The 27,642-nt window shown below is 40.6% G+C and overlaps 2 protein-coding genes across 16 annotated transcripts; one reads left to right on the top strand and one right to left on the bottom strand.

Annotated features, from left to right (window-relative positions):
- Nucleotides 1-2,480, top strand: LOC108106448. 3 transcript variants are annotated; one of them, XM_017213496.1, is made up of 5 exons: nucleotides 1-303; nucleotides 358-1,212; nucleotides 1,336-1,434; nucleotides 1,493-1,695; nucleotides 1,764-2,480. In XM_017213496.1, exons 1-5 carry the CDS (start codon nucleotides 112-114, stop codon nucleotides 2,308-2,310), a joined length of 1,896 nt encoding a protein of 631 aa, XP_017068985.1. In that variant the 5' UTR covers nucleotides 1-111; the 3' UTR covers nucleotides 2,311-2,480. The 3 variants fall into 3 exon arrangements, with proteins under 3 accessions (XP_017068985.1, XP_017068984.1, XP_017068983.1); XM_017213495.1 differs by having other exon boundaries at nucleotides 358-1,434; nucleotides 1,764-2,136; nucleotides 2,200-2,480; XM_017213494.1 differs by having other exon boundaries at nucleotides 358-1,434.
- LOC108106445 (potassium/sodium hyperpolarization-activated cyclic nucleotide-gated channel 2) lies at nucleotides 2,404-27,588 on the bottom strand. 13 transcript variants are annotated; one of them, XM_017213479.2, is made up of 16 exons: nucleotides 26,686-27,578; nucleotides 23,636-26,110; nucleotides 15,816-17,549; nucleotides 11,899-12,076; nucleotides 11,506-11,744; nucleotides 11,247-11,410; nucleotides 10,962-11,098; nucleotides 10,763-10,915; nucleotides 8,768-8,863; nucleotides 5,843-5,992; nucleotides 5,700-5,776; nucleotides 5,260-5,571; nucleotides 5,018-5,112; nucleotides 4,860-4,948; nucleotides 4,486-4,802; nucleotides 2,404-4,150 (listed from the first exon to the last, which is right to left on the bottom strand). In XM_017213479.2, the coding sequence occupies exons 2-16, from the start codon at nucleotides 23,704-23,706 to the stop codon at nucleotides 4,015-4,017; spliced, it is 3,948 nt and encodes a 1,315-aa protein (XP_017068968.1). In that variant the 5' UTR covers nucleotides 23,707-26,110; nucleotides 26,686-27,578; the 3' UTR covers nucleotides 2,404-4,014. The 13 variants fall into 13 exon arrangements, with proteins under 13 accessions (XP_017068968.1, XP_017068969.1, XP_017068967.1 ...); XM_017213480.2 differs by having other exon boundaries at nucleotides 26,783-27,577; XM_017213478.2 differs by having other exon boundaries at nucleotides 23,636-27,579.
- Between the last annotated feature and the right edge of the window lie 54 nt (nucleotides 27,589-27,642).

Genomic DNA, 27,642 nt, shown 5'->3' with positions numbered 1-27,642 from the left:
GTTTACAGTTAGAAAAGTACCAATTCTAAGAGTGGCGGCAAATAAAAATCTGCATTGTTTTAAAAATTTCTAGGCATCAATAATACTCTATTGGTGTAATTATTGTTAAGCATGGCTAATAGCGGGGTGTTGAGTCTAGTCAAGAAGGTGGTGTTCTCGTTGATCGTGTCCTCACCTGAAAGGATGACAATAGAGCAGCTGATCCACGATTACCGCAGCGAAGAAGGTTGCAATATACCTTATAGTGATCTTGGATTCAAAGATGCCGAATCCTTCCTTCGTTCTATTCCAGATACAGTTAGGGTATGTATCCATTAAATCAAGCTAAACAGTTTAATAATTAACATAAACTATTAGGTAATAGGCCTCGGAACCAAGGCCACGATAACTGTGATATCAACAGAAAAATCGGAACACATTCAGAAATTAGTTCATGGCCAAAAGAAGTCCTCCAACCGATCCAAAAATAAACCCAAAACACCAACATACAATTCGGCGCATTTTCAGAAAACAGTTAATTGCCAAAAGAAGTCCTCTAACCCATCCAAAAACCATCCAAAACCCAATCATAAACCAAGGTATTGCCATCCCTCTGAGCGTTCCGATTTAGTTTTTAAGAACGAAAGTGTGCAGAAAATGAATACCAGGAATTTACCGCTTCGATCATATCAGCGGCCCACCAATCAGCAATGTCCCGCCTTGTATTCCAACTATAATCGGCCAATGTATTCCTTCCAAACAGCGAGTGGCTATGCCAATAGTAACGTAATCTGGGCAGCACAGCAGCAGGTGCTATATAATTATTACCAGCAGCAATGTTATCAATACATTCTGTCGCTGATTAATCAATATGGTTATCCCCAAAATGATCCAAACCCGCAATGGCAGACATTTCGACAGAAACCAAAGCCAAGCAAAAATAATAGCCAGGCGCAGATCGGCGCAAAACCGAAGCCTCAAAAATATAGAAATCATCATCTAATAAAAGATTCAACACATCAAACTATTAATAGTCAGGCGCGGATCGGCCCAAATCCGAAGCCTCGAAAAGATGAGCCAAAGAAAGATTCCACACCTCAAACTATTACAGAGGCTAAGCAGGGGAAACCATTAAAGAAATTAAGAAGTGCAGCAAAAGAATTGATGAAAACTTCCGAAAGCCTCTCTTTAGAAGCTGTGCCTCCTCTTTCCAAAGGAAAGCTAGATTGTAAGGTAAGTAAGAGCTACGAGAAACAGCAGGAAACACTACCCGCCATTGAAATTCAAAATTCAACGGAGAAAGATGAGGCAGTGGCGCATCCTGAGCTTAATCTCTTAACCAAAAGTACCATTCAGGAGGATATTCCCAAAACTCAAGAACTCAAAGAACCTTTCTTTGGTTATGAATCTTCCGAGGATGGAGACGGAGATAATGCTATTCCAGCTTATGCAGTGGTTTGATATACTTCAACTAAAAGCAACTGCAATAATATTAAAGGTTTTTAAATTATAGGATCATCGAGTTCTAGCCGTTGACTATCCAAAGGATTCTGTTCGCTTTGACTTTAAGCTGCCCAATCGCGATATTGAAGCCGTTGTTAAGTTAATGCAACGCGTTGAGGTGCAGCTTGTAAATGTCGATAATCCACACAAATTCAACTTTTGGGTATATGACGAAAGTTTTAATGAATACAAGGCCTTGTCCTCCAATATGCAGTATGTTAAGAGTTTCTCTATTACAACTACTGACTAACAAATGTTTTGATTTAAACTTTTTCTATTAGATTCTTTTACGACAGTCATGATTCAGAGAAGTACTCTATTCCCCTGTGCCTAATCAGTACGGATCATCTTTGTGCGGTGCGTTGCAGCAACTCGGGTATATGGGAAAGAGCCAAAGTTGTCAGGTACCGGCCCATTAGCATCTGCAATCCAATCGAGGTGGAGCTAATTGACACAGGAGTTATCATATGTGTTAGCGCCAAAAACATTAAGTTTCTACTGAAGGAATTTGCTTTGCTCCCGCCGCAGTATTTAAGCGGTCGATTGGCCTTTATAACTCAATGTAGGGGTTCAGTCTGGTCCGCAGGAGCTATAGACTTATTTTATAAGATGGTTGCCTATCGAAGACTTTACGCTCAGGTGGAGGCTTTTAAGGTGAGTCGCGAAACTAAAAAGGCTAGTTTAGCCAAACTACTTATAACTACATTGCTTTTGCAGAACAATACTGCCTATATTGTACTCGTAGATCCAGACAGCAAAGCGGCTTTTATGAACCTCAACAAATCACTCATCGACTGCGGTTTGGTGCGTCGCTGTATCACAGCTTAGTTAATAGTATGTTTTCGAATATTAGGATCAATTTTAAATCAGCAGGCCTCCCTTTATGTTGCCCTTTGAAACCTTAAACGAAACTCATTGGTGTATTATTTTAAGGCAAACGCTGTCCTTCTGCTTTCTTTTTATTAGTTTACGTGTAATAAAATACTAAGTTACATAAATCCTTCCACAAGTCGCTGTCCTTCGCCTGATTTATGCCCGAAAGTAAAACAAACAAGGACTCAAAGACGAACCACTTGCAAAAGAGATCTCGCTCGCAACTAAATATGGTATCTCGAACGGAAATTCTGAATGTTAATGGAAAATCATGATCTTGCTTGGCGGCAGGCCCGCAATAAATACTTGAAATGTAACTGAGGCGCTTTAACAATTCCCTATAAAAGACAACATTGTCTATGTTTTGTATATATATGTTGTGTATATAGTTGGTTTTCTTGTCTGTTCTTATTATTTCTTTCTTTTCATCTTTTTTTTTTTTTTTTTTTTTTTTTTGGTGACCGCTGAAACGACGGCACCCTGAGGTTGGTTTTTAATATATTTTTTTCTTTTGTTTTTTAGTTTTTTGTTGAGGCTTCTCTACTACGTTGTGTGTCGAGTGGTGTTTTGTTTGTTAGTGAGTGAAAAACTAATAGTTCAACTACTAATGCGCATTCGTTAAATTTGCTTAAATACTTTTCTTTTTGTTTTGTTTCTTGGGTTCTTTTCTTGTTTTGTATATTGCTGAGTTATGTTTTTCCCTTTTTTTGCAATGCGTATTTAAATATGCTATATAATCGCAATAATACATAATTGTTTGGTTGTTTGTTTGTTTGTTGGTTGCTCGAGTACATAATAGCTACGCGCATAAATATGTTTTGGTATGCTGTAACGCTTCGCTTCGTTTATATCATAAGTTGATGCATGTCTGTCTGACTGTCACCTGTCGCCTGATGCCTGATACCTGTGATCACCCTTTGACCTGTTCACCTGGCCAACTACTTCAGGTGTGCTTGCTTGTGTGTGGTTGCTGTGTGTTCTTGTAGTAGGTCCATAGGACTAACGCCTATGTAGCAATTCAAAAGTCTATTCACTTCGTTATCGTTACAATATCGTGGGCATAAAACTTATATGTAGATTTACTTTATATGTCAGTATCTTTTGTGTGTGTGTGTGTTTGTGGTGTGTGGAGATTGTGTCTGTGTGGTGGGGTGGCAAATCTTCTATGGCTGTGGGTTGTGATTTTCTGATCTGTCTGCTGGCTGCTGAGTTCTCTCTATCGTATAATTTATCTCTGTATGTACTCGTTTTCTCTTTTTTTTGTTAATTTTTTTCGATTCTTATATTAAAGTCATCACAGTTAGCGGAGCTGAAATTATGAATAATTATTGAGGACATTTTTTGTGTAATTGTTTTATCATTTTTTTGGATTTTTTGTTTTTAATACGTTTTCTACTAAATCGCAATTGCATATATAGAGTGTCTACCATAAATTGATTCTTTTTTTAGTGTACTCTTATCGCGTCTTGGGGTTTTCCTTTTACTAAATTATTATATACGCAGTGTGTGTGTGTGTGTTTGTGTTTGTGTGTGAGTGTGGGAGTCCTGTGTGTGTGTGTGGGGCATGGGTGTGGGCTTAGGTGAGTGAGTGTTCAGCGAACAGCTGGTTCAGATGGTTGCCCGATGCCCGCCGGCACCGCTCGTCATTGCTCCTCAGTGTCATGGGGTGTTGCCCTCGAACAGGGCGCGGAACTCTCCGCTCCGCGGCCTCGGTAGACCCTCACGTATCGTCTGCACCGGCTCAGCAATGCTCGACTCTGACCCATGCAGTAAATTCTCCTTGAGATCCATGTCACTGAAATGGATTTAAACGAAATTAAATCATTGTTTTAGCAAATTTTGATACACTTATTTGAACAAAATAAAAAACGTTAAACAATATATTATAATTTGTAATTAACATTTATATTTGCATATCTTAAATAAATAATCCAACATACTTTACATAAATCAACTTTAAAATTAAATCATAATTTTATATAAACTGTGACAATGATATTTATAGGTAAAATCATAAGATGAACAAAATCAAAAGTTATGATAAATGATAAAAATCTAACCTCTAATATAATAATTTAATGTATTTTTTATATTCATGTCTGCTCAGACATATTCCCCTAGCCAACTCACTCATCTTTGCAGTCATCCGCCTCGGCAGCCAGGGCATTCACCACAGCCGTAATCGTGTTCGACTCCGGATTGCTCAGCTGCTCGTCCTTCTGATGCATTATGTTTGGATTCTTGCCAATCTTGTTCAACCGCTCGGCGGCCACAGTCTCCATGGTCTTGCGCATCAGCGGATACTGATCCAGAACGCAATTGAAATGATCCACGCTCAACGAGAATAGATTGCAATAGGTTTCGGCTCGCACGCTGGCCACACGACGCGCATTGGTCAGCAGACAGATCTCACCGAAGTAAGAGCCATCCGATAGTGAGGTGGCAACCTGTGAAGATAACCCAATTAACCAGTGTAATACTTGAAACACTAATGATCTGCTCACCTCGCCGTTGGCCATGACAATGTCCACCACGCCCTCTTGTATGAAGTACATCTTAGTACCGATCGTACCCTCCTTTATGATAATATCACCTGAAAGAGAATGAGAAAGCGTTACTATAAAGATCGTTATGTTATTATTATTAAGCTAAAACCCCTTACCTGGTTGGAAAACTTCGTATTTCAGTTTGGTAACTACGTCGGAAACGAAATTCGAATCGGCATTAGCAAAAAAAGGCACTGACGCCACGAGGGATCTGTGAAAAATGTTAACATAAAGTTATATTAATTATAAATCAAGGGTTAGTTCAAAATACTAATCCTACAGGATACTATACTATTCTATCTAATTGGCTGAAAGTAGAAACAATTGATAAATCATTATATAGTGACAGATCGCCCACCTGCAGTTGTAGTTGATGACATCCTCGCGCAATTTCTCGCTCAACTCGCCAAGTATCAACTCTTCATCGAAGAATTTACCCTGGTACCGATGCTCGAAGTATTCCGTAATGCGCTGCCGCATGTCGCGGGGCAGCTTGCGATAGGCCATATACTCCTCCACCTGTTTGACCTTCTCGCGATACTGGCGCCGGCTGGAGTCCAAGCTCTGGATGAGATTGGTCGCATGACCGAGGAACAATGCGTAACAGGTGGCCCCGGATATCATCGAAAGCATCGTTAGCCACATGTCTGTCAGTGATTGTGGTGGGAATCTAAAAAAAAAACAACATTTTATTAGGGTTATACATATGTATAAGATAAGAACGCTCTTTTTTGGGTTATTCGTTTTCAGGACTTGGATTATAATTTGTAACTACAGTGATAATCGCCTTTAACTCACCTGCCGTAGCCTATGCAGAGCATGTGCGACATAGCCTTAAACAATGCCCACGAATACTGCTCCAGCCAGTACGATTCCTGCAATGGAACATCCCATTTAGATAGCCGAAACCAGCTAGAAAGGTTTTACCAATAAAAGCGCACCTGCAACTCGTTGATGGAGACCCAGGAGTTGGATGGAAAACCCTGCAACATTGGCACTAAGAACTGCAAACAACCGCTCCAATGGCCGATCAGTAGCATCATGCAAATTAAATTGAAGATCCTCATGAAGACCGAGGCCATATTGAGGAACTGCAACCAGAGAGGTCAATCAATAACAGTGCACATCAACCAAAGCCCAACACCGCTCGTGTATGTGTCTGTGTCCATGTGTGTGTGTGTGTTGGTGTAAGTGTGTTTCAGTGTGCTTGTTACATATGAGTGTGAGTTCCACATATATTAAACCAAATGTCTCAAGTAAACGAGAGAAAGGAAACCCAAACTAGGAAATGAAACTTGGAACTTGGAAAAATTTATTTGCAACTTGTCGCACTTGGTGACGTTTTGTTTGTTTTTTTTTTCTTTTTTTTTTTGCGTTTCCAGCTACCGATAGTAAATATAACAATTATTATTGCGTTATGCCAATCAAAGCAACTAAAACAAACCAAACCACAGCCATTAAACAAGAAATTACTCAATCTCCCCACTCTGCCCGATAAGTATGCAACGGATACTCGTGTTCCTCGGCCTTCAGATCGTCGGATCGGATCGGAGCAGAGCGGGTGGGAGAAGATGTATGTAATACATCCGATAAGATAAAATAAGATAAGATTAGTCTAGTGTTAGGCAATACAACAGTGTCCGGTGTACTGGGTGTACTTTGTGTACAGTGTACAACCTGAGCAATCAATTCAAACTCAATCAATTCAAATTCAAACCATTTCTACGTTTCGAATAGGTGCAAAATCAGCTGCTAAATTATGGTACAAGTGCTCATCTTTACTTTTGTTTGTTGTTTTTTTGTTTTTTGTTTGTTTAGTTTTACTTTTGTTAAACATAATTATGGACACTAAGCCGTTCAAACGTTCAAAATATCGAATTCGAAACTCGTATTTTACAATGAAAGCATTTTGTTTTTATTTTTTTTTTTTTGGTCTGACTTTCGCAGTTGTTAGTAATTGAACTACGTAATTCTGTACAAAGTACGGTAAACAAACCAACGGAATGTACACAAAAAATTAACGGAAACCAAACGAACGGTAAACGAAAACATAGAGCAAGAGCAGGAAACACAGAACTTGAGAGAAAATTAAAGAGATAGAGAGAGATAGGGAGCGGTATTGAGATAATAAAATAACTGTTGTTGCATTCAAGAATTCAGTGGCTGTAGCTGCTTGTGTGCGTGTACATGTGTGTGTGTGTGGGTGTCACTCCAAAAAGCTTTTTTTTCATATATTTTTTTTTCGCGCTCCTGCTGAAATCTTTTTTACAACAGAAGTTGAAGAGGAGGCTGAGATAAAATATAAAAGAAAATCAGAGAAACCAAAACCAAACCAGTAACAGTAACAAAACAACAAGTAACGGTAGCAGAGGCAGCAAAACAGAGTTGTATTTTTACACAGAGAAAAAATATGTTTAAACATTAAAAGGATTAGAAGGAAAGGAATCTTTTTTATGAGAAATTTTGAGCATATCAGTAGTAAAAATAGAAAAATAGTTTAGTTATTCATTAATTCAAGTTTATATCTCATAGCAATAACGAATGAAAACTATAAGCATGATTAGAGATATATATAAAAAACTTAAAGTTTGTCTAGTTATCTTTATTATTTTTTACTGATATCTTCAAAACTATATTAACAAAAATTAAAATATTTTAATTTACAAAAGTTTCTGTAAAAATACATAGATTTTTCTCTGTGTAGTTGGAATAGAGAGAGAGAGAGCAAGAGAGAGTACGAGCGGAAAGCGCGCAGCACAAAAGCAGAAAGCATTGAACAGAGTGTCAATCAAAGTGAGGTTAAGTTGAGTACGATAGATACGATATAGGTTAGGATACGTGGGAAGCGTTTGGCACTTGCCCACAAATGTATGCTATAGAATACGAGTAGTATGTAGCTAGATATAGTACAGTGTTCGTGTTCGATCTGATTGGTCGTTGGATCAGTTTTCCTGCTTCAGATCGATTGACTATATTGGATGTGTGTCTTTGTGTCCGGATCTAAGACCTAAAACCTAAAGCGAAAGCAGCAGCAGCCATTACTCTTGCTACTATATAGTATAGTGCTTGGTATTATTATTGGTGTTTTTACAGTGGTAATACTTCGATCTGTGCTGTTTCGTCCTTTGTAAGCATAAAGCATTCAACAAACTATACAATTCGAATCCGTAATATATCCTGAGATCTGTGGCGTTTTCATGCTCTTCGCAGTGACTTTTTTTTTTATAACCCAGCTAATCTGTGGTTCACAATGATAAATATTAACAGTACGATAGGATTTCCGATCATGCCCATGCATGGAGTCAAAAACTACGGCGGAATCTAACGAAATATATTACATTATCCTTCTGACTGATACTACGTCGTGTGAAGAGCATGAAAAAAGCTTCGATTTTGCACCGAAGATTTTATTTTTATGTGAAAGACTTTTTATTTCGTTTGCTGCTTTTGGGCTAGACACTCTTCTTCATTAACGTTTTTTCGAGATTTTCATTATGCATCAAATGAGAAATAGAGATTATGTATGGCAATATCAATCAATCAATCAATCAATATGTAAAAAAGGCAGTCTCAGAAAATTTACAGAACGTACGAACGAACGAACATTAAAATCAAGCAAACATGATCAACGAACAATCGAACGAACGAACAATCGAACGAAATTATGCACTAAAACTCAATTTTGGCTTAAACACTCCTCAAAAAATGTGAGTTGTGTGTTGCACCAATAATACATAATCATAATTTCAATCAATCAATCAAGGCTTTTGGTTTTTTTTTTTTTTGTTTATCAAATATATATATACTGAAGTTGTTGTGTTGTTGATTTTGATTTTTGGGTTGTTACTTTTTATTGGATGGTTTACCTTGAGAATTAGGTTGCTTTTTGTCAAGCCATCTTTGTCTTTTCTGTTCATTCTCCCTCTGCGATCAGCACTTTTTTTCTGTAGATTCTGCAGAATCTAAAAACCATATATACACAGGTATTTTAGGCCCTGATTCAGCTAAGTTGGATTTTCGTATTTTGTATTTGTTTTGTTTATTTTATTTTTGTTTTGTTTGTTGTTCTTAAACTGCTATTATTTTATTGTCAAAGCATCATAAGTTGTTAATTGCATTTAGCAGAATACTTTTCTTTTCATCGCTTAAGTTGAGCGCATCAAAAACAAAATAAACATAAATCATAATATACGGTGGTTTCCAATTTTAGGCAATGTTTTACAAAGGTCTGAAAGAGCTGTACTTGTACGTATCTCATAGGGGGTGTGGTGTGGCTGGGGGTTGGGAATTACGGGATAGTGGATGGGAATATCGTTTTTTTTTCGGATATAGAGATATATAGGGTTAAAGCATTCCCCAACCCTTGAGTTGCGGAAATGCCTTCAAAGTAGTTCAAAGAGTTTTACAAAGTGCAATGAAGAATATCGATTTGAGTGCTTCAAAGTCGGCAAGAAAATGAATAGGAAATCGTAAATCGAATATAGATTATCAGAACAACAGAAGCGATAAATCGAAGAGTCAACTGAAGAAATGTGAAAGAAAGCAAAGGACTCTTCCCGCGGCACAAGTGAACGAGTTCTCAAGCTTAGCGAGCGCGTCAGATGATATTTCGAGAAAAACCCAATACTAAAAAAAACGATATACATTTTCGATTCGATTTGATTTGTATATATTACGAATATGTTGGGTGTTTGTGTGTATGTGTGTGTGTGTGTTTGGTTTTTGAGAGTTAGGTATGTAGTCTTGCAGTAATCGGCCTGGGGGATTGATTATTCTGGATCTGGTCTGGTGGACCCGAAGCGCAGCAACAGGCGCACAACACGAAAACAAACATCGGGGTCACACAACTGTATAATATACAAACTGAGTTGGCTTATGGTACAGCGATTGTCTGGTTCTATGTTTGATTGACTTTTAATATAGACACACATAGGTTGAGGGAGGTATATCAATACTTGGTAAACAAAACGATTGGTAATCGAACGCAAAGGTTTTAAAACGTTTAATGGAAATCATAGACATAGAGCTTCCAGATAACAACTCAAAGAAAATACATAGTTTGAACATTTCTGCGCGCCATCCACAATTAGAGTACTTTTAATGCCACACACATGTACGGTACACATGTAACAAAGAAAAGTGAGCACTTTGGGGATTTATTATTATTATATATATATATATATAGATATTTATAATACTCCCCTGACCACTGACCACTGTGCTAAGCCTAACTGCAGTTGCCTGGCTATAACCTAGATCCTCGAATCTGTTTTTTGTGGTGTGGAGTGAACGAGTATTTATGCTGATCTTACGGTCGATAATTTGGAGCAAAAGAAACGGAAATTCGAACTAAAAATGGGGTCGTTCAGGGATCAAGGATCCCCGGAGTTAAACCGAAAAGGTAGTGGCGAAACGGAGTACTGAAACAAATATATACACAGAAAAAATAGATACGATAAAGAAGTGAACTTTATATTAAGTTAGTGGCAATTCAATTGCCAAAGACTAAAAACCAAAATGTATATTGTGTAAAATACCATTGCATACTTTTAGACATACGTAATTTTGCTTTTTTAACCTTTATGTTGACTGAAACTTTTCAAACTCTAAAAATAAATATAATGAATTGATTTTAAAATCCGTATGACATCAAAGGCGTCAATATGATATGATATATAATTAATCGAAAAAGACTTTAATATCAACTTTCTTCTGTGTATATACTGTACAAATGTGTCGTAAAACTGAAAACCAGGGAGAGTAAGTACATTGTTATGCAAACAAAAGATGAAACGGTAACGAAACGAAACTAAAAGAAACTAAAGGATCGAGCGTTGCCAAAATGAACCGGGTGTACTCACATAGACCTCCTCCCATTGGGAAACATAGCGCACGAGACGGGAAAGCCGTAGCAGTCGCACCAAGGATAACAGCTTGGCCAAACGCAGGATGCGCAGGGCTCGTCCGGCATGCAATATTTGAAAAGAATCAGAGAAATCCTGCAATTTCATAATCTTAAATTAAAATGTTGCGTACTGTTTCTTAAATACATTGACTTACTTGATTGAAAATTAAAAATATATAATCTAGCGGTATCGACGAAATCAAATCGAGAAAAAACCAAGTTCTTAAATAGTGTTTAGCTATAAGCTTTGGATCCAATATTACTTGTTCAGCGTTGTCTTGTTGCATAATTCCTGAAATCATATATTCGTTCGAAAGTTGTTCGATTAAGATGGGGACGAAGAAATTTAGGACAATCGGGTACGAAGTTTTTTTGGAAGAGTTTAGTTCGGAAAACGGGGGGTTTTGTTAGTTAGTTTTGCTCGGTTGAGTGTGCATTACCTGTTCTAAAATTGACTACAATATCTATTAAAAAAATAGTATCACTTAGGCAGTTGAAGGCAATCCATCGTGTGCTCAGATCATCGTTGAAGAATGATATTGCGACTGGCAGGATAATAAGATTTGCTACTAATAATAAAAGCATGCAAAGGTCCCAGTAAAACCTGTTGAAAATTAAGTTACGATTAGTAAGAGATTTGAAAAATCATAGAAAGTATCTTTAAATAGTTTCTGCTATTATTATAGAAGCACAACCCACCTGAATGAACTGCAAGGGTGTATGACCCAATGCCCGGAAGTTTTCTGACGTATGCGCTCCTTGACCAGCGCCTTTCGGCTGCCAAACAGTTTCATGGCCAGTCGGTTGTCCGTCGGCTGGAACCATGATTGCAATTGACTTTTTAGGAAATTCGCAGAGACTTTTTCCGACACGATCGGTATGTTGGGCATGGGCTCCTCTTTCGGAGTGCCGTACAACGACACGTCATCAAAGTGTACCTACAAAAGATCAAGGTGAGCTCTCATTAGACTTTCAGTGTTCCAAACCAACAATTGCCTAAATAAGCAGTCAAAAGGTCAAAAGTCTGATGAGAATTTGGATATTAAAGTGCTTAGTGATGGTTATGTCCTGTGCTAGTAGTACTAATAAAACCTTTGTTCTTGCCATTTCGGTTCCTTGGTCGCATATTAGCAGGGCCTCATCATCGAAAGCGGTGACCAGGGAGTCGGTGCAGGTGTTTTCGAACGAAATGCGTAGGTCGTTCTCGTTCACATTCAGCACCGAGCAGTAGGAGCAGCGTACCGATTCCTCACTATCCCCGCTGAGCAGTCTGAAATGGCATTGAGAAGATCGGAATCTGTAAACACGGAAGTGCTGCTGCTGGCTCAGCAAAAAAAAAATAAAACGATTCCGTTACAACAAACTATGCCATAAGGCTGGTCGGCTGTTCAGCCTAAAATGAAAGTGAAACTACGCAGATGGGGCGTCAAGGTGGGCGGGATGGTCCGATGTCGGTAAACGCACCGGTTTTATTGATTACATATACGCTTTTAATGGGTATATAAGGTTTTGGGGTTTTTCTAAACATAACTTTTTGTAATTTCTTTCAAAATTGTTTAAAGATATAAATTTTGATTATTTATTGTTGTTTTTCCTGAATATTTAAAGCTTTCTTTCTTAGAAAATAAACACATTTAGCACAGATTTTATGTTCTAATTTTAAGAATAATAAATTCATCACTTTCTATCAAGAACCAAAAGTTTCATTGCTTATAACGAATATTCAAAAAGCAATTTTTCACAATTTCAATGATTGATCTTCTCTGAAATCAATCATTTGTCATTATCAGAACACAGTCACTCTTGTAATAAATTTATATAAAGTTCACTACTTTTACTTTACCCTATAATTTTATAGGGTATTCGAACTTTCGATCTTCGCCACTATCCAGTATTTCTTGATATTTTTGTTTATTTTTAATTGCGGCACACGCACAATGCAGGTTGAAATCAGAGCGACGGCAGCTGCCCTCACCTTGCCCACTAGATCACGATTGTCAAGGTTTTCCGGGGAAGCAGCCCCAGAGAAACTGGAACCTGAACCCCCCGCCTTTGTCAGCACTACCCTCTCCTTGGGCTTTTTATGATTATTTTTTTGGAGCTGCAAACAGCTAGGCACTAAATACTAAATAGTGAACACCGAACACTGAACGACAAATCGCGTGGTACGGATATTATTCACGTTCACGGCGGACCTATTGTTAAAGCCCGGCAGAGATGGAGACGCGTGCTCGTGGTTACGTTGGTTTTTTGGATTCGGATTCGTATTCGGTTTCGGTTTTTGGCGTCACGGTTACTCGTACTTTGATATTTTTTTTTGTATATATTTATAATACTTTTCGTAATTGTGTCTGTGCTTCTATTATTATTAGTGCTCTCTTTTGCCTGTTCACACTCAATTGAGTGTACTTTTAAATGGGAAAGTTTCGTTTTAATTAAGCCTGATGAAGCTGATTTAATTTAATCTTGGCCGCCATTGGCATTAGCCTAATGAATTTATTAGTTATTGTTATTGTTATTGTTATGATTGTTCGCCAACCGCTGAGTGTTTATTTTCCTCCAGCTATTGCATTACACCAAATCAAATCAAATCACTTTTCATGGATAGATTTTCATAATTGCGGTTTCGTATTTATCACACTTCACCCTGTGTATTATTTTTTATTTAATGTTTATTTTGCATTTTTTTTTTCTTTAACTATTAGGTTGGCAACCGAGAAACGTGCTGGAAGCAGATGTTTTTCGCTGATTTGATGGATTGACTATGAACTATGACTATGACTGTCGGGCCACAGAGACTCACAAACAGAATGGCTTTCGGCTTTCGCCGGAGCAAACGGAGAAGTCTGGAAGAGCGCGTTGTATGTATGTAGAGTAGAACCGGGTACTTGGAGTGATTACAGCGGCAAACTTTTTGCGACTAGCAGCGGTTGCCGCTCGCAAACCGCCTAGAAAATCGCCGGCAAACACTCCGAAAACGAGACCAGATCGTGGCCGAGACTTCGTGGCATTTCGGAATGGAATCGAAACGAATCGGCTGGGATCGTATGGGATCGTATTGGTTCGGGCGTCCTCGAGAATCCACGAGAACAGAGGGGATGGATGGGTGTGTAGGTCTTTAGTTTTTACTTTCTGTTTTTACTGCTGGCCAAGCGCGATACCTCTCTTACCTCGAATATCAATTGGTGGTCCCAGGAATTGCAGTTTGCTTCCGAGGCAATGAGAAGTGCTAGACCGAAATTGGCTGGCAATTGCCTAATTAAATAATTGCGATATTGACACCATGCACTTGACGCTGCTTTTTTATCTATATTTTTGTATCTTTTTTTGTATCTTTTCCGTTTCTCTTTACTGTTATGGCTACTAGTTTTGTTTTGTTTTTTTTTGCCAGACTTTTATTAAGCTGCTGCTGATGCTGCGACGACTTGATAACCTGTTCTGAACCCCGCGGCCGTTGCACAATAAATAAATAACGAATTTGTGCTGCCTTTTAATTGATTTCGCGACGACCGACGACGCAAATTATGGCTGCTTGTAATTCGCTGGCCCGGGCTGTCTTCACTAAGAATTGATGCCAATAAAAGCACACACAATAAATACAAAATACACGAGAATCGAAAACTATCCGAAAACAGTAAACACCAAATGGTATATAAACAATGATCCGCAAATACCTATCGTCTGGGTTTGTATGCAAATGTATTCTATTCTCAGAGGAATCGGATTGGTTTGGATAACACTGGTCAAGAAAGGAGGAAGTGTATATATGTTTTTGGGGTCTCGGTCTCGGTCTGGATCTCGTTTCTGGGTTGCAAATTGTGGATTTGTTTGCCCGCGACAAATTATGGAATTATGTATGTTATTCACCCGAAGCGATGGAAATGTTGTTTACTTTAGCCCTTGCAATCAGGCTGATAATGGATCGGCTTTTCCGCGTCACTTTTATCGATTCAATTATGTTTGGAAATCAAACAATCACAAGCGATTGTTCAAGTATTCCATGGGGACTCCTTTTTAATAGGGGCGTTCAAGGCTTGACACCAAATACTAACTAAAGTTTCTGCTTAAATTTAAACAAATTAACACTAAGACCTTCTGTTTAGCCTTTTGTTTGCTTGCTTTTGTTTAGAAAACTTATTTAAAGGCACGAAAACAAGTACAGAACATGTTTTTGCATATGTTATTTTCATTTTCTTATCGTCTTTTTAATATTTTAATAAATTTCATTTGCAATTAGACTTATTCACTTATTACACACACCGATTGTAGACTCTTGAACCCTTGGGATTTTTTCTTTTTACGTATTTTGTTCTGGCTTTTTAGCTTTCGATCCGCTCAAATGTGGAGTTCACTGCTCGACGACCATTAGAAGTTTATTGCGCGAGCTGAGACGAAAGGCAGGTCGGAGTGGGAATCTCGGTCTGCTACGATGGAATTATGCAAATGCCCGCCGATAAGCGGAGCGAACAAAAAAGCCACTCAAAAAAAAGAAAAAAACCGGTAAGAGACGCTGGCCAGATGCTTTGCATACGCGTAATTCCCACTTGTAAGCCGGGGTAATGTCTTTGAGTGGCTCGTTCTCTTTTCGGGGAACTGGGCAAACGGAGGGACAACTCGTCGTCGTCGTCATTGTCATTGTCTCAGAAATCCCCTCATAATTCTAACATTTTTATTTTAGGAAAGTTTCCATCTATTTTAAGATTTTTACAATGCCTAGGTCAGATGTTCATTGAACGAGATAGTTTTCCCATTATCAGATGAATACAATTTAGCTTTCTAACAACATAATCTGTGAAATGCGAAGGTAGTAATCGAACTGTTCTCTTTTCAGTTTCCGGATCGATTGTACTAGAGATTAGATTGGGAATTAGTAACTAAACAAAGTGAAACTTTGTATGTAAGAATTTTAATCAACTTGTTTAAACGTAAACCTAAATTCCTATTAAATCCATTTAAATACTAAATCAAATTACTATTTACATTCCTAAGTTTATTCTAATCGTACTCACCGATCGCCGAGCTTGCCCCTATGCCGACGGATGTGACGCCGGTTGAAACTGTTGGTGCACGACGTGGACGTGGGCCTTGTCGGATAAGGACACGGATGGTGGCCCCCAAAGCTGTGCAGCTGCAGCGACGCCTTGAGATTGGCGGGCGCTGTGGCCGAGGAGGCGTGATGCGAGTAGTGATACGGATAGGAGTACGGATGTGGATACGATACCCCGGCACTGGCTACGGTGATAGTGGACTCTCCGACCGGCTCGTGACCCTCGTTGGCCTCCGACGAGCCCTCCTGCTGTGATCCGTTGCTTGAGGAGTGATGCGTGTAGTCCGTGGGCGCGCTCAGCTGGCGATTGAACTCGGCCTTGCGGCGGGTGAGGTCCGTGAGGCAGTACTTGTTCAGGTGACCGTTGCTGCTGACCGAACTCTTGGGCGAGACTGCCGCGTAGTGACTGTGTCCAGTACCTGATCCCGATCCTGCTCCCGATCCTTGGGTGTGGGCATTCAGCTTGTGGCATGAGTTGCTGCTGGCGCTAAGCAAATTGCAGTTCTTGCTGCCGCTTGCCGAGCTGCTGATCTTGGCCGCCAGCGAGTGCGGCACCGGCGGACTCTTGCCCGTCGCCGGAATGGTGTGGCTGCTACCGCTTCCACTCTCGCTCCTCACCGATGCCCGATGTCCGGGCAGTGTTTGCCTACTCTGCCCCTTTCCCTTCAGCGATCCGTTCAGCAGCAACTGTTGCTGTCGGGCTGCAACCGCTGACAAGGCAGGCAACTGCTGGGACTTTGTGCAGGTGGATGTTGAACTGGCTGGCGCCGAGGAGGCCTGCGGATGCGGGGTGGAACTAGAGGTGGAGGCCACCTGCGGCTGCAGCGAGTGCTTCTTCTCCACCAGATATAAGTTCAAGTACTTATCACCAGGATGCAGTGAGTTATCCGACACCGCGTTCGATTTCGAGATGATCTGACCCTTCTTCTTGGCGGTTCGCGTCTTCAGGGAGAGATTTCGCAGCTTCTTGGACTGTTCCTTGATCTTGTTGGTGCGCAGGAAAGAGGGACTATTGGCTATGCACTTGAAGATGTACGTCTCGTTGACCAGTTGCTGTTTATCACTCCCGCTGTAGTCGTACTCGCTGTTTAGATTGAGATTGAGGTTGGTCAGGTGGCGACGTTCCCGTTCTCTATCCCTATCTCTGTCCCTGTCACGATCCCTTTCCGGATCCGGTTCTGGATCTGGCTCCGGCTGAGCTAACTGCTGGTCACTGTAGTGGCTCTTAAGCAGCGAACCGGCTCCTTCTGCTGCCGCTGCACTCAAGCTACGCGAGTACTCGTGACAGGCATCGTAAAGCGCCGACTGGCCACCAGTGCTGCTCACACTTTGGGTACCGCAGCTCACCGGACTGTGGCTGCTATCAAGAATTCGCAGTCCGCTCCTGCTGTCCCCGGAGTTCTGCTTGGAGATGCCGCTCGTGGATAGTCGGCTGCTACTGCTACGCTGTCGTTGCTGTTGCAGGTGTGGCTGCTGTTGCAGATGTTGCTGCTGGAGATGTTGCTGCTGATCATCGCCCGCTCGCAACAGCGAGACGCTGTCCGCCGCCGCCGATGCCGCCGGCTGGCCGTTGCTGAGACTCACCAGAGACTGGCGCACCAAGTGCTGGTGCGAGTGCGAGTGCCGCTGCTGATGGTGCTGCTGCTGCTGTTGTTGTTGTTGGTTGCTGTCCGGGCACAAGTTGTCGCGACTGGCACTGCTGGCGGAATCATCACGGGCGGCCCAAGGAGCCGAACGGAGTGAGGGCGGAAAGAAAGAGGAGACTTCAATGAGTACCGGGTTCAATGGCGGCATGGAATGGCCAGCGCCGCTGGCAAACACTCAAATTTATCTATTTCAAATTGGCAAGCAAGCATTGGAGGGAGACGAAACGCAAGTTCTGTGGTCCAGAGGGCCACGCTAAAGTGAGCAGGAAACAGAGTGTGTGCGAGTGTGGAAAACCGCGAGACAAACAAAGAAAATTCTTAATTATAAATATTGATTGTGCAACAATGTGAGGAGCGGTGGGGAGCGTTAGAGGTGGGTTAGAGTATCGCATTCCCGGCATATATGTGAGTTCATCGCACAGAGGACACTTGATATAGTAACCAGCTAGTGTTCAAGATAGGTTCGAGTATGACTACATCAGCTAATTACCATCTGACTCAGAAGTCTCGGGAGTTTAACAAAATTAATAGACAAAAATGTGACTTAATCTTTCAACTTATTTCAAACGTCTTAAGTCGTGACTTTAATAGGATTATAAGATTAAAAAGTTATTAATGTCGTCATTACTTTTATATTGATTTAAGCTGTTTAATAGTTTAATTTAATTGGGATATTGCAATATATGCTTGGGAGTATTTCATAAACAGCAAGTGATTAATATGAATTAACTATTTTTATTGCCTGAACTTTCCTTTATATCGAGTGCCCAGTGTGACCGCGATGTGTGATACAATTTATAGAGACATCTATATACAATGGTTGACATGCTCATCTGGTTTCTGATCGCGCGAAAAATTCAACTAAATTAATGTATGGCGGCACGCAGGCCAAGCACTGATAGAGCCACAGATACAGATATAGATACAGATACAGATACACAAGCGGTAACAAAAAAGCTACACGGAGATACAGATAGGGATACAGATACAGATACACACCGCGTCGATATGGGTGGAGATAGAGATATATGGCTGGAAACGCGTGCCGCAAATGGTAATGGAACTATTCCGCACGGTGGGCGGCGGAAGTACCCTAAATCAAATTGCCAAATGGCTAAGATAAGATAAGGATGCGACAGACAGACTCGGCTGATAAGGCGTGGAAGCAAAAAAAAGAAGAAAAGGCCAGTAACAGTGGCATTGCATGGGAAGCTGTGTATGTTATTTACAAATTATGTGGAAATGAGTGCTGAGCATGGTGATCTGGCCCACTGTGCCCAGGGCAATCAAAGCTACCAAAACGTGAGGCAAACTATTGTATTGACATAGCTAAACACTGGCTCAGGTGGTGTGCGGGAAACGGGGGGTAAGACCCCCTCCTTCTCGAACAATGGGAAAACAATTGAAGCTCTATTCTCGGTGTGCGTGCATCGAACTTTTCCGATTCCGTTTCAAATTCCGGCTCCCAGCTAACCAAGCTCTAGTTGAGTGCGAAAAATGGGGCGGGTGGAAATGGTGGTGCATGGAGCAAACAGAGCATTTCCCAGGCCCGGGGAATCGACTCGAATCAATTTCGGTCAATTAGGCAGAGGCAGGCTCCCTCGCGCCACGGGGCGCAATTATCCCAATTCGGATTCACAAATTTGAAAGCGAATCGGAATTGGATTTGGAAATCAAAACGGCATTTGTGCAAATATAAGTAAATATGTCAAATATTTGCACGCCAATGCTCAGCGGATGAGAGTTAAGCACTTCACACAAACACAAACACACACACACACACACTCGGAAAGATACCGAACGACCGAGATACAATCTCAACATCCGGCGCCGAGTGGCGGGCCTCTCTTAGCAATCTCGGATCTCGGACCTAATCTGGCCGAAAGTCACTTTTCGAGGAGCCAAAGGCAAATCAAAGCGAAAGCATCGCTCAGCTCGGGGGAATTCCAGTGCTTGGGGTTCCTATCTGATGGCTTTTTCATCTCGGCTTCGAGTGTTTGCCACCTGTCAAGTGCTGCAGTCAAAAGTTGCCCTTGCCCCTTTTCGCAGTTTCGCAGGCAAGGTAACGAGTCCAAGTTTTGGGCCCAGTTTGCGGGATAAGTAAACTAATAAGACAACCTGTCTGCACAGAGAGAAATGAGAGAGTTAATCTGGTTTACTATCTGTTTAATATAATATATTTCCTAACAGAATAAAACTATCTGTAAGCTAACCGTAGACTTCCAGTTGCTATGCCGCTTTGATAGGCAAGAAACTGCTGGGTTACTACCCCAATTAGCTTGTAATTTCCCTCAGTGTTCCCTCTTTGTGCGGCCTACGTCCAATGTCAACTCTGGCGCATTGGAGTGGCCCTCTAGCAAGGGGATTAGCCACGAAGATTTGAGCGTGTGCTGCCCATCCTCGAAAGCTTGAAATTGGGGAGGGTGGGGGCAAACAAGTCTGCCGGAGCAGGTTTCCGCCATCGAAATCGCCAATGCCCCTCCACCCTTCCCCCCCGACTGATATACAATATGCCTCAATTAATAATTCAAAAGCCAATTGAAGGCATTAAGCGTAAATTCGTAAGGCGTACGTAATTGAGACGCTGGCTGCCTGCATTCCACTTCGTTCATCGATATTAAATCAAGTGCAGCTGTTAGCCCCCAAATGGGGGATCCACAACTATATTTATAACTGATCTACTTGTCTCAATGGAGATGGAAATGTAATACTCATTGGCTGTGCTCTAATTTCCATGGACCATCTCGAGAATGTTTGGAATATTGTTTTGGTTTGTGGTCTTGAACTTTTTGAAACATACTCAACCGCTTACCGCTTGAGCTATTTTAATATATATTTCTGATGCTGGGCGAATATTTTGGAAAACGTTCAATATGCATTTAATTGCTCATGAGCTGAAAGCTCCCGCCAGCAAAAATCAAACAAAATTGAAAGCAAATTACCAAACATGCCACTCGATACACATTTCCGTGTAAACAAATTACGAAAATTTCCATTTTTAGTGCACATTTTGTTTACCATTGTGCCAATTTACAAAGCCTGTGCAGTCAGCCGGATTTTATTTGATCAAATACATATTAACGATTTCTTCTTTGTATATATGGGAAAGTGAATTTGGAATATCGTAATATATTTTAGATGATTACGACTTCCTCTATATAGTTCTAAGATCTGTGTAAATACTTTGAGGAAGAACGAGCTATTAAATATTTTATTCTACTTTATAGTATTTTATATTTTTGAATGGAAAATGCCTTTTGCTTAAACTAAAATATTGGATTTCCTTTTGAGATTCTTTATCTTGATTTTATACCTCCAAAAAATAAAAAATCTAACAATCAGAACTGGTCCTAAACGACCTTCCCGAAATCCGAAATTTTCCAGTTTTGGCCCCCTTAAGGTCATTGCAATATCAAACCGAGGTTACGAACGGTTCATCTAATGTCGTTTATATATGGAAATGTCATTTTAAATACACTGCAGAGTCAGTAATTAAATTTTGACTTCAAAAGATTTCCGGTTGGACAGGCAAATGAACGCACAGAACTGGATGGATGAGAGGAGAAGGGCTTAGCTTAGCTCAACTATAAATAACACGATTTTTCGGCTAACCAGAATACAGCCAAATTATCCATTAATTATTACGACAGCCGAGCAATTAATAAATCAGACTTGCGGGCATAAGGGTTGTGTTGGGGCGGGTAGGGGGTAAATCAGTGGAGTTAACAAACAAAGAAATGCTACATCACAACCATTTGACATGCCAATTGTAAATAAATTTTGATTCGACTCCGGATGATATATGGAAATCTAAGGGGTCTTATATCTTATAAGAGTGTTTTGGGGTTACTAAAGATCTTAAGCAGGCAAGGTTGAGCAGAGCGGGGGGTTGGGTGTTGAGGTTGAAAGTCATTAAAGCGATGCATTCGGAACACTTTCTGATTGACTTTTGGTGGAAGGGGTATGCTAGCAAAAGTGCATCAAAGTTAATGAATTTACTTTCAGTTTGCAACCAACCAGAAATTGTGAAGCTCAAAAGTTGAAACTTGCGCTGGGGTTTAAGTTTTCGGGATAGTTTCTAATAACGAGCAGAAAAGTTAGTAGTAGCATTAAATGTGTGTGTGTGTATGAATGTATATATCTGTGTTGCAGTTAAGTAGTTAGTATTAGTATAGTAAATGGAGTAGTTAGTTGTATAGAAGTATACCATACAGAGACTACGATCTATATATAAGTATATAGAGATATATAGAGAAAGAGGCGGAGACACTGAGAGACAAAAAGAGAGATAGAAAGAGAAAGTATGGGTAGTATTCGGAAGTTGGTCGGCAATACCTTCACAGATGATGTCTAAGATCGCGCTCCACAGCAAATGTGAGTTGCAAAATTTTCGTTTTCGGTTTTCGGTTTGTGGTTTATATTTGGTTTTTCTTGGTCTTTTTTTTTTTTTTTTTGGTTGGTTCTTACTTTCTGTTTTTCAACGTTTTTGTACTTTTAAGCAAAGTTTTTCTGCAAAACAACAACGACAAGGACACGAAATAAATCCAAGTTATTCACGTGACGAGCACCAAAATGGAAATAATAAACGAGAAATGAAGGAAACGAAACTGAAAACTAACAAACTGAGCGGGAAATAACTTAAATGAGATTCGTTTGGGGGATAAGAAATTAAATTAACTGCACAAAGCACACAGACACGAGTGGGTCCTGCAAATGTATGTTTGCCTATGTGTGTGTGTGTGTTTGTTTGTGTGTCTGTGTTTCTGCCAACATGTTTATGTGTATGTATGTGTTTTTGTTGCTGTCGAGTGTATGGAAATGTGGAACTAGAACTAGCTCAATTGGAAACATCGGGCTTCCTTTTTGGCACAAAAGAAAAGAACAGCTTATCTGGCACTCTGCTTCACTCACTCACTGTCGCCGTCTCTGTCTGTTGTCCTGCATGTTAGCTTGTGTGTCTGTATAAGCAATGTGTATGTGTGGGTGGCAATAACAATGCAGTAGTCGGCAAGCGCTTATCGATACATACAAACACACAATCGCTTACACATACAAACAAATGCCAGCCGAAATTCGGTCAGTGGTTTAATCATTGAAGTAAAAGCGAAAGCTTCCTCTCATTCAAACACACATACACATACAAACTTATACAATTGCAATTCCATGTACAGTGGCCCCTGAATGTATGCAACACTGCGTACGATTGCACTTAAAGTACTTTGACACTATTCTCAAGCGATGCGATTCATTGTATTTGTGCGGCCATTGTTGTCGGCCTGGCTTGACTTTTAATCTAGTTTCGTAATTGCATTGACTGGAGTGACGGATGACCTCTTAAATGGGGACGGGGCAGATGGTGGGAGGTGGGTGGTGGCTGGTCAGGAGCAGGAAATCAGTTCACAGCAGGCCAACAAAAAGGCCACTTGGCAACTCACTCACACACACTCAGACACTTTCTCAAACATACTGATGAACGTGAATAGTAACAACAACAACAGCAATTGCGGCAGCAGCAACAACATCAACAACAATAACAGGGTAACTCAAGATACAAAGAAACGAAACAGAGACACTGAACATAACGGTACGGAACGAAACGAAACAAAACGAACAACACAAAAAACGGGATTACTAGGGTGGACCTTAGTTCTTAAAATGCAAGTTAAGTTTGTTTAGGAAAATATTTTTTTATACATATTTCGTAATTTAAAAAAATTACTCATACGACATGGTGATCAACTTTATTACTCATTCGCACCGTTTACACCTTTTTCGATCTATACCGAAAGTTTTTTTCAAATTTTACAGCCAAGTTTATTAAAAAAAGTAAAGAATATTTCAAAATACTAAATAATTTTATCAATTCATGACTTTAAATATTAAGTTTTTAATAATTGACTCTTTAGTAAACTCAGGTCCACCCTAGGGATCACATGAAAAATTAAACATAAATACATTCATTTCAAAACTGTACAACGCGGTGTGGGAGATCGTGATCGAATGAGCCAAGGATATCCGAGAACCAGAAGCATCCTGTGCTTCGCTCTCACCTACCTCCCACACCAGTACAACGTACATCGTGCACAACAACAGTACAAGGACATACAAGGATGGCAAGTGAGTTGGTAACGCCTACCGTTGATCGTTGGTAAAGGTTCCGAAGGCTCCAGGACCGCTGACTCGTCGCTGAGTGTGTTTAACGTGCATTTTCTTGGACCCACGACGCCGCCGCTGTCACGTCACCACCTACACTCGAACTCGAATTCGAACCACATCGAACCACTCGCGCCACCTTCGCTAACGTTGTTGTTTTGGTAATTTTGCAGGACGTTTTTTGTTGTTTTTATTTTTGTTGTTTCTTGTTTTTTTTTGAGGGTGTTGTTGCTATTGCTATTGCCGCCGGAAAGGCCTCGCAATGCCCACTGCAATTCTTGGCCTTGTCATGGCAGCTGAGTACGTGTGTATATGAGTCTAGCAGTAGTAGTAGTTGTCGTGTGTACAGGTGTGGGTGCAACTTCCGTTTCGATTTTTGGCATTAACTAATACAAGTCCAGCACACGGACACGTAAACAAAAATAAATTGCTCTTCGTTGTGTTACTCTCTTTCTCTCTCTGTCTGTCTTTATATGTTTATGACTGTCTCACTCGCACATGGGGCTGTTCGTCTTTATCCGTGTTTTTTAGGTTTTAGGTTAGGTTTTCAATTCGATTTTGGTGGGTTCTTAGGTGTTTGGTTGAGTAACGTAGGTTGGTTGGGTGAAGGTATCTAAAAGGTGGCCTCTAAAATAGTCAACAGCACTGCTTGTATTGCTTATGGTTCTTCACTTTTCGTTTCAATTCGTTACGTTACGTTTCGCTTCGTTTCGTTATGCGCCTTGTTTGTTTTTGAGGTTATGTGACTTTATGACTTTATCTGTTTTGAATTGCGTGTATAATAATACCATATGTTACTATTTATAGTTTAGCTTTTGTTTTACTTTAGTTAAGAGCGTTATTTCGGGGCTATTCGTTTTGTACTTTGGATTATAAATGTCGTTTATCCACTAGGGTATAGTTATTGTTGCTATTCGGTTGGTGGTGTACAGATGTGATGGTGGGGCCTGGAACTGGAGCTATAACTGTAACGTTAACAGTAACGGTTAACGTCAACGGTAACTGGAGCTGTAGTGGGGTGGGCAGGATCGGGATCCGAGATGTGGATCGTTGAATTATTTATCACAAATAACAAACTAGCTGTTGGAGTTGGGGATCAGGTTTGGGATGGTGAAGTTGTGATGATGACAGCTCAGTTTTCTTGCTCCAAAATGTATGCTATCTCTCCGCTTTCCAACCCTCTAGCCGCTCCACTCACTGCTTTTCCTGCTCTTCTCGTCCTCCCTGCTTAAGTTAATGTTTGGTCATGAAAGTTTAACGAACGCACCGCAGTTTTGGCTTTTGCGGTCGCCTTTTATATTATTTTTTGTTTTTCTTTTCACTTTTTGTGTGGCAAATGGAAGCGACGCGAGTTAAGGCGGAGTTACGTCAAGGCAGCGCAACACGGGAAACCCAAAAGCAGGTAGCTTAATTTCGTCCCTTCTCAACCAACGGGTCTAAGGTTGTGTGTGTTTGGGTGTGTGTTGTGTATCTGGCACGAGCAACACGCAAGGGATCCGGACCCGGCGACAGTCAGTCCCTCCTTGGGACTCCGTGTGGCGACGTCCTTCGCCACCCAATTAATGCATTAATCGGCGCCCTCGTTACTTATTCAGATGCAATTTGAAAGGCCTAGGTCGAGGGCGGGGATCGAGTTTTGCTTTAGCGGCATTATAAAAATAAATCCATATAGGTAAGATATACAGACTGGCGTTTATCGTTTTTCTATTCGCTACGGCTAAGTATCTTGTATATATCTCGTAGGTGTATATATATATATATATATATATGTTGTATATAGAGAGGCAACTACTTGGTAGTTTTAGTTAGTCGTTAAGTGCGTTTATGTTGCGGTTATTTTAAATTTTTCGTTTTTCTTTTTGCTGTTTGCTGTCCTACGGGCAGAGACGCTCGTCTCTCTACAAACTACGAGGTTAGTTCCATTACTCTATCTCAACGGGGATTACGCTTTATATCATATCCTTGGGCTGTATATCAGTAACTTCCAGCGGTGAACAAACTGCAACGAACTACGGTTTTCTATTTTGGTTTTATGTACGTGGTTAGCGTTTATCGTTTATCTATAGCACTTTTGTATATAGCGAGTGTCCTTTGTATATTTATTAAAAGTAATTCTAATTTTGGGTTTTGCTTTTGTTCTTTTGGTTTTTTGGGTTATGCTTTTAAGATTTGCTCAATTTCATTGTTGCAGGTACTTTGGTTTTGGTTTTATCATTACATTCTATTTTTGGTTATCGCGTGTCCTTTATTTATAGGCGTTTCCAGGGTTTTTTTTTTCTTTCCTGCTGACTTGGTGACTAGCTGGCGTTGATTAAATAATTCTGCACTTTGCGTTGATTTCCCGAGTTTTCGTTTGCTTTCTTGTCCTTGTTTGCGCTGATTTCCGCTTTGTTTTATTTATTCTTGTTTTGCCTTTTTGTCTTTTTATTTTCTAGTTTTTATTTTTTTGCCAGTCGTTCTATTTGATTATGTAATTATGCTTGGTTTCTTATTGGATATTGAACAGTACGTGTGTCCTAGGACTATGTGTGTGTATGGTGGTGTGTGTTTGTGTATGTGTGGTATGTGACTGTATTGGTGTGTTACATGCGATTTTTTTCAGCTGCTGCGGCTGTGTTTGTGGTGGTTTCGTTGGTTTCGTGGGTTGCGATAGACGTAAGTGGTTCGTCATCAACATTTTTCGCACATACATACACGATTCACGGGCGTGTGTGTGTGCGTGTGTCTTAGTGGATGAAATTTATTGAATGAAACGTCAAGCGATTTGACGAATTTTAAACAAATTATTTATAACACACATAGACATAGCAGGCACGCACACGCAAATATTGCGAGAGAGTCACGCACACACACAGTTCACAGTCGTGGTACGAAAAACGGCACAAGGCACACAGGACACACTGGAGGTGGTGTAGTGGTAGTGGTGGTGGGAGGATAACAAGGAGGAGCTGACGAAGAGGAAGCCAGAGGAGTGGAGATGAAAGTGGGAGGAAGTGCACACGTTAAATCAATGCTTCTTTTGACCTCTATTACATTTTCGTTCGCCTTTCGTCTTTCGCCACCTTGCCTCCACCTCCTCCTCCGCGTCCTCTTTGAACTCCTCTTCTTTTTTTCCCGAGCCCACGACTACCTGGTACTTTTTTCAACGCCCGTGTTACGGCACATTTAATATTTCATATTTTTCATATATACCAGATACACAGTCACTTCTTCTCGAAATTCATTTCATTTCATTACTTTTCTTTTCTTTTCACTCGATTTCGATTAGGTTTTTCCTTTCTTCTTTTTTTTTTCTTTTTTGGGTCGCGCTGGCTCTTTCCGTTTATAGGCTGTTTAAATGTTTATCACAATGCTGCTTTTTCTGAATGATTTATGCCATTCGTCACCGAGCAGCGCACTTAAACTTGCTATTTGAAATCTCTTCTTTATGTAACGAACGGAATAACGGCACAGTCGCTGCTGCTGCTGCGACTGCTACTGCTGCTGCTGCTGCTGCGACACGAACGAACTCAGCGCGACAAGTGAAACTTGGCTTTCCGATTCGCATGCCACTGACGTGCGCCGTGGAAACAGAAACAGAAACAGCCGAGCCGAGCCTGCGAGATTCGCTGAAAATCGATAAGGACAGGCAAAGTCGCCTGCCAAATTCCAGAAGAGTGGTTGTGGAGGTGGGTCCAGGATGGCAAAGGCGAACGGCACAAAAGCACATTCTTCTGCGGCCAAAGTGAAACCGAGAGCGTGTGGGTGGCGCGGCAGTGAAAGTGCACATGTCCTGAGTGTCTCGTGTCCTTTGGCACAGTGGCGGGCTTAAAAGTTGGTGAGCCTTTAGTTTACTCACAGCTTTAGAAACGATTAGATAATTGAAAAGGCTCTTATTATCTTTCAGAAATCTTTTATAAAGAACCAATATTGAGTTTTAAAAAAATAAACTTTTCCTGAAATAAGCAGATCACATTTCTGAAAAAGTATTGTATTAAAAAACATAATGCC

The sequence above is a fragment of the Drosophila eugracilis genome, unplaced genomic scaffold (genome assembly GCF_018153835.1).
Source record: "Drosophila eugracilis isolate 14026-0451.02 unplaced genomic scaffold, ASM1815383v1 contig_81, whole genome shotgun sequence".
NCBI lineage: Eukaryota > Metazoa > Arthropoda > Insecta > Diptera > Drosophilidae > Drosophila > Drosophila eugracilis.
This window is presented reverse-complemented; position numbering and strand designations above follow the sequence as displayed.